The 7,593-nt window shown below is 31.4% G+C and overlaps 2 protein-coding genes across 2 annotated transcripts; both read left to right on the top strand.

The window, feature by feature from the left end:
- The first annotated feature begins 336 nt into the window (after positions 1-336).
- LOC109589887 (uncharacterized) lies at positions 337-2,751 on the top strand. The gene is made up of 9 exons (XM_020005872.1): positions 337-625; positions 675-929; positions 970-1,192; positions 1,237-1,500; positions 1,555-1,625; positions 1,674-1,887; positions 1,946-2,245; positions 2,295-2,399; positions 2,460-2,751. The coding sequence occupies exons 1-9, from the start codon at positions 440-442 to the stop codon at positions 2,651-2,653; spliced, it is 1,812 nt and encodes a 603-aa protein (XP_019861431.1). The 5' UTR covers positions 337-439; the 3' UTR covers positions 2,654-2,751.
- A 1,577-nt stretch (positions 2,752-4,328) lies between these two features.
- Positions 4,329-6,702, top strand: LOC109589886 (uncharacterized). Its single transcript, XM_020005871.1, has 10 exons — positions 4,329-4,465; positions 4,524-4,790; positions 4,839-5,085; positions 5,141-5,410; positions 5,465-5,535; positions 5,584-5,803; positions 5,855-6,136; positions 6,181-6,234; positions 6,282-6,398; positions 6,446-6,702. The coding sequence occupies exons 1-10, from the start codon at positions 4,388-4,390 to the stop codon at positions 6,613-6,615; spliced, it is 1,776 nt and encodes a 591-aa protein (XP_019861430.1). The 5' UTR covers positions 4,329-4,387; the 3' UTR covers positions 6,616-6,702.
- The last annotated feature ends 891 nt before the right edge of the window (positions 6,703-7,593 follow it).

The following is a 7,593-nucleotide window of genomic DNA, read 5'->3' as shown; positions in this document are numbered from 1 at the left end:
TCCTACTCTCGTGACGCAAATTCTACTCTACATTGCAAGGTGATCCGTAATTACTTACATAATGACATTAAAAATACAATGTAGAGTAGAATTTACGTCACGAGAGTAGGATTTTCATTTTGGATTTTCGTTGGTATGGATAGTCAGTCGTTTGGAATCCTACTTGTCCTTGTTTCCATTACTTTTTTACAAATTTGCTCTAGAATCCTACTCCATCTTGTTTTTTTTAAATTTTTGATGTTCTTGTGTAATACACGGACTCTGATTAAAAATAGTTGTATTGGCAAATCATGCTTTAGATATGATTTCAAAATTCTAAAAAAGACAGCACTACCTGAAGTTATGTGTAATTAACTAACACAGGATGTTTAAACTATTACATAAGACAAGAATATTTTTAAAACACCAATATAACAACACAGTATACCAGCAGTGAAAGATGATGATAGTGTTTGTGATACTTATCTACTTCAATGGTCTCCTTGTTAGCTCTGAGAGTAACTACCTTCCCTTCCTGTATCCTACTGACTATCTAACAATCAGCAATACTTCTACTTTTAATAATGTTAAAGTATCATTCCCGTCCACACTGGAGTTTGGATCAGATTGTTTCAAGTGTGCATATGTAAGGACGTATGACATGTATGAGTATATTGAATGGAATTATTGTCTAGATTCAGACTAAAGGGTATATCACTCTTGATGGTGTATTTTTCATTGATCTATATTTTGATCGTGATATAGATTTAATAGGGAGAGGTGAAGTACGTTATGCTATTATAACTCCAACAACAAATCTTTCATTGTGCAATCAAGTCAATGATTACTTATCTAATTCAACTGGTAGTAGTGTATCTGTTAAATGGATACTGTGGGCCTACTGGTATGATCTATGTCCATATACAGATAATGATTGCAACCACACTGAGGTAATATCTAGACTATAGCTTATTTATACTTTTCTTGTAGTCTAATCATTTTCAGGTTGTATTAGCTCATCAAAGTAATGCCTCATATGCTGTGTTTATATACAAGTGTGGACTCATACGATGGACAACTGGAGCTTTTTTTGGCATTATTTATGACTTTGGTAGAGATACTCATCCACTAGCTAATACTAGTAATGATACTAACATAGACTGCTATGATGCAGTATCAGGATGGACTAATATTGTATACAGACTAAATCAAGGTATCATTAATATTAATAAATAAAAAATTATACAGGTTTATTAGCTATAGAGAAGTTTGAATTCCTATCCATTACACCTCACAGTATTACAGTATCATGGAAACTCAGCATTCCAGCTATTAACAGTACACTTATTCTGAGTATCACTGATCTTCTTCAAACAGTTAATGATACAATTAATGTTACTGGACATAATGTATATACCTATACTGATGAAATAAACCTTTGCAATGTTTTTTATACTTTCAAACTGACTCTACCAAAAGCAAAAACTGATTGCAATGAAGACATAAAATTAATATCAACAGGTATATACAACCACAATAATTATTATTTTATATTCTAATTCAATATACATGTAGCATTGACACCAAAGCCTGACAATGTATCTGCATTATATCTAACCAATGAAACATTAATAATAAGATTTCAAGTAAGAGTATTTGCAGTATACACTATAAGATTAATTATATCACAATAGATACATCAGTGCTTTATGAATGAAATGCAACTATTTTTGGTTGGAGCTAATACTTTAAATACATTAGGTCCATTGGATATTAATAGCCTGCAATACATTGATGGGTTTTATATTATACACTGGAATATAAAACTAAATGATCATTCATTGTATTACCTAACAGTATCAGCAATTGGTACATATGGAACTAGTAGCTCTAATGTTACTAAAATAAGTAAGACACTATTATCAATGCATGGTCTTTCATAAGTGTATGTATGTACTTATTATAGATACATATAATGTACAGGATATAATAATAGAGAGGAATGAAGATATTGTCTGTTTTATTTGTGTTACTGAAAAGCTTAATGAATGTCAAGTAATAACAGGGTCAACAACAACAACACTGATACCACAATCAATACAAACTAATGGAACATGTTATTTATTTACTGATAATGGAACATACACTGTATATGCACATGATATTGAGAATGGAATAAAGATACTGACACCAGCAATAGTTATTGAATACACAGTTGACTGGATTGAACCAACACAAACTGCTACTGACAATATTGACCATCAAAGTATGATTTGCACAGTATGTACATGTGTACATGATTCTGTTGTCAATAGGTCAATCACAGATCATTATTATAATACTGGGAGATCTCCTTGGACTCACAGCATTTGCTATTCTCATACTATCACTAGCAATGATTATAATACTGAGGAAAAAAGGTAAAAGGAGACACATTACATTATTATTATTATCATTAATATGGTTTCAATGCTATAAAGGTAAAGCAAGATCTAACAACTCTATATCTAATCATACTCCAGAGGCTTATGAGATCCCAGTTACCACAAAAAAGAATTTGTCATTTGAAATGATAAGCAATGAAATACCATCAACTAATAAAAACTACTATGAAACTGTTGTTAACAGTACAACAACATATGATGTTCCAAGGCCACAAGCTTCACAGAGTTGAACATTTTAAGTGATACTCTACTAATTAATACAATAAGACATTTACAATATTTTAGAGTATCCTAAAAGTACAATGTATATGTGTGTATATATTAGTGAAAAGATTTTATTACACGTACTACACATTGCTATTTTGTTGAGCCAGCACACAAACAAAAGTAACAATGAGCAATTACACTTTTAAGCTAAATAAATGCTATTACCAATACAAAAACATGTTTAAACCAACACAAACCAATCCTACAAAGAGGACTGTCAAAATTGAGATGTGTTGTTCTTTTGGCTACATTTTACAAACAGCTCAAAACATCTACCACTTTGCAATTTGAGCCTTGCAAAGTCTATGCAAATACATGTATGTATCTACATGCATTGTGTGTATAGGCACAATGACTAAAATGGTGAAATGTGTTTACCAATCTCTTACATGTAAAAGTCTCTTTGTGATTTCGCTCATAGCCACACTATTGTATATATACTACACCTACACCATATACATTTAGAGCAAATTCCAATCCACAACATAATAAAAATAAAGTTAAAATGGAAATTTTCTGCAAGTCATTTTTGATGAAATATTTTGTACTAAATTACAGGGATTTTGGTTCAAAGTTTAAACTGTCCAATCTTTGAGCAACTTTAAAAATCAATGAAAATTCAATTTTTGATTGGATCAGCCCAAATTTTCTACACAATATAATAACATGTATATGTATCAGAAAAAGTTATAAAAATAGAGAATTTTCTCCTTTTGAATTTTGGCTAAATTTGGCGCTGAGACAAGGTACCAGAGTATAGGGTCTTTGAACCAATTTTTGAGCTACTTTAAATTTCATAAAAATATCTAATTTTGATTGGAATCAGATCAAACTTTCTACACAACATAAATATATGTATAACTATTAGAAAAAAATTAAAATGAAAAATCCTCTCCTAGCTATTTTTGACAAAACTATATATACAGCCCATGTTCTTCGGTATGGTTTTTGAACAAATTTAAAAACTCATAAAAATCCAATTTTTGTACACATTAATGGTAATACAGGAACAAAGGCTTCATGATAATAATAATATCTTACTTTATTTGTTGTACCTGTTTTTTATAAAGACAAAATGCTTGAGTCATTAAACTAACTGACATTATTTGTAATACAGGACTGAGCTAGCTGTTCCTATGAAAAATAAACTCATAAGGTCATATATTACAAATATAATTTTATCATCATTATTGACTATTGACATTGTAAACTATAATCATACTTTCACAAGGGATACTGTAATTAGTTTAGTAAACAAATAGATAGTGAAAGTATCTTTCTGAACAATAGATATTATCAGGCTCAGCAATAGCAAACATTAATCATTATGGTATTCACATGATGTCATAAAATAAAAACATTTATGCATTCATACATGTAAATTACCCAATGAACGTATCAACTACATTAGCATCATCACAATCCTTTGTCACCAGGAGAGGATGTGATGTAACTGCAAGTACATGCACACTGTAATGCACATATTAATATAATAGTCTGTGGATAATTGTAAGTAAAATTAATTCTGTACAAGTCTAAGTATAAAACTACAGAACTGAAGAGATCAAGTTTAAATTATATACTAGTGAAAGATGATGATAGTGTTTGTGATACTTATCTGCTTCAATGGTTTCCTTGTTAGCTCTGAGAGTAACTACCTTCCCTTCCTGTATCCTACTGACTACACGCGTATAACAATGAATGACTATTCTTTTGACAAGATTTTGCTACCATCGCTACTTAAATTTGGATCACGATGCTACAGCTGTGCAAAGGTAAGACTATGAGCTATGTAGCATGAGTGTATTATCATAAACCTATTTTGCTGAATAGATTACTACTGATGGATATGTTGCCTTTGGCTACTTCTATCACTCCAAGTTTTCGTACATTGCTCCATATCGAGATGGAACAGATCTAAATAAAGGAGGGGAGGTTCGCTTTGCTACAATCCTTCCTTCAAAGGATCCCTCAATCTTCAGACAAGTCAATAGCTACTTGTCTAATACAACTGGCAGTAGTGTATCTGCAGAATGGATACTGTGGACTGAATGGTATGAAATATGCCCTTCTATCAATCAAAGTTGTCACTCTAATCAGGTAAATATTATTTTATTACTGTCAAGAAAAAATATTTTCTTGCAATAGACTAATCATTTTCAAGTTGTATTAGCTTATCAAAGTAATGCCACATATGCTGTGTTTATATACAAGTGTGGACTCATACGATGGACAAAATATAGAGCTTTTGTTGGTATTTTTAATCACTTCAATACATATAATAATTCAGGATACACTAGCGTCCATCCATTATCTAATACTGATAATGTTACTAACATAGACTGCTATGACGTAGTATCAGGATGGACTAATATTGTATACAGACTAGATCAAGGTATTATTAATGGATGTAACACTTATTATATTAAGTGCTTTATTAATCATATTAGGCCAGCTAGTTTTAAAAGGATTCAGAATTGTATCTATAACATATGATAGCATTATTGTGTCATGGGAAGTTTATCCAAATGATAACACCATACTATCCTTGAATGTCGCTGATTCCCAGCAAACAGTTAACAAGACGATTAATGTTGCTGGATACAATAATGTGTATACTCATAATGGGGAGGTTTATATGTGCAATGTTTATACTTTCAAGTTGACTCTACCAACAGAAAAAACTGGATGTAATGAAAACATTAAAGTCATATCAATAGGTACAGGAAATTATTATTAATACCGGTAGTAATAGTGATTCCCCTTCCTTATAGCATTGACACCAAAACCTGAAAATGTATCTGCATTATATCTAACCAATGAAACATTAACAATAAGATTTCAAGTAAGAGCATTTGCGCTATACACTATAAGATTAATTATATCACAATAGATACAACAGTGCTTTATAAATAAAGTGCAATTGATTCTGTTTGAAGCTAATGGACACATTAATACATCAGATCCATTGGATATTAACAGTCTTCAATACATTGATGAGTTTTATATTATACACTGGAATATAAAACTAAATGATCATTCATTGTATTACCTAACAGTATCAGCAATTGGTACATATGGAACTAGTACTTCTGATCATGTAACTAAAATAAGTAAGATACTATTATCAATGTATGGTAAGTGTATGTATGTACTTATTATAGATACATATAATGTGAAGGATATAATAATAAAGAGGAATGAAAATATTGTCTGTTTTACTTGTGTTACTGAAGTGTTCAATGAATGTCAATTGATGATAACAACACTGATACCACAATCAATACAAACTAATGGAACATGTTATTCATTTACTGATAATGAAACATACACTGTATATGCACATGATATTGAGAATGGAATAAAGATACTGACACCAGCAATAGTTATTGAATACATAGTTGACTGGATTAAACCAGTTTTACCATTAATACCATCACACACAGGTTAGCAATAATGAATTCATAGAGTGACATAACAAACATTATAGAGACAACATCTTCTGCTGTTAAAAGTTTGAACATCACTAATGAAGACAGCGAAAGTATATTTTCATCTCTAATCTGCATTAATTAAGATACCTGTCCATAGGTAGTAATTATATAAATCAGTCATACACTAGTGTAATTCTTGGTGGTCTATTTGCATTCTCAACATGTATGGTGCTCATTTTATTGATAGTATTGTTGGTAATACTCAGAAAAAAAGGTACATAAATTTTATTTAAATTTTAATTGTTTTTTTCTATTATGCAGTAGGCAACAATACTAAGTCACAAGACATATATGACACTCCTATCAAAAGTGAAGCAAATTCAGCACATCAAATGAAGGGGCTAAATAGTGAAATAGCAACATCTCAAAACTGCTCCTACAGTGGTACCACTAATATTTGTGATACACCAATATATGATGATATAGCATAAGAAGTCCCACCATCAGGCACATCTACAATGTAGTTTTTTTTTCATGAAATCAGTCTATACTATACAAGTTTATTAATGTGTATGGGTTTGTAATAAACATGTACACATGCTTTTTGTTAAGAATTTTTTTTACAAAATAAAGTTACTTCAATAACAAACAACCATTCTGAACAAAGGGATTGAAAAGTTCATTACTTTTGTCTTCATATCTAAAATAGCTAGAGCCATTTTACTAAATTAAACTAACTGTGCTACTTTCAGGCTATACCTTTAAGTTACCAGCAAAATTTCAATCATAACTCTTATGTTATTTTTATATACCGTACGGTTGGTAAATTTCGTGGTTTATTTTTATCCACGAAATTTTAACCCCTACCCACCCACACATAAAAACTAATTAACGGGCCATGCAGAGCTCTAAGTCTAGGCTACTAATTTCAAGCCAGTAGAGGAGCCAGAGTTCTTGTCTGTTACTCCATATTCCACCATAAGCCATGTGTTGGAAGCTAGTCCAGTAGATCCAAGTGAAAAGAAGTTTGCTAATTACCACCCACGAATATTTGTACCCACGAATATTAGCTTCTAAGGACATTTTGGAGAAAACACGAAATTTTGGACCCTCGAATATTACCAACCGTACGGTAACTAAAAAGGATGCATAACTAGACGAATGTAAAACATTGAAGGGGCGAGCCTAAGCAAGTAAAGCAATGTACATACAATAGATATTGACAGACTAACAATACTCATGACAGTGCAACTTGAGCAGCTCAGAACTTGATTGAGTGCAGTGTAGTTCTTGACCTACCTTTGCAATCAAATCAAGTTTAGCATTTGGAAAGCATAAAAGATAGCTAGAAACAGTCACTGCACAAATGATATGGCTAGATAGGCAACTGTAGCAATGTAGTCCAACTGTCCAAGTTAGTTCAGGCTGAGACTGACATTCAAAGTCATTGACATCAATAAAGATGGCTG

This window comes from Amphimedon queenslandica, unplaced genomic scaffold, assembly GCF_000090795.2.
Source record: "Amphimedon queenslandica unplaced genomic scaffold, v1.1 AMPQUscaffold_10764_Cont16314, whole genome shotgun sequence".
Classification (NCBI taxonomy): domain Eukaryota; kingdom Metazoa; phylum Porifera; class Demospongiae; order Haplosclerida; family Niphatidae; genus Amphimedon; species Amphimedon queenslandica.
This window is presented reverse-complemented; position numbering and strand designations above follow the sequence as displayed.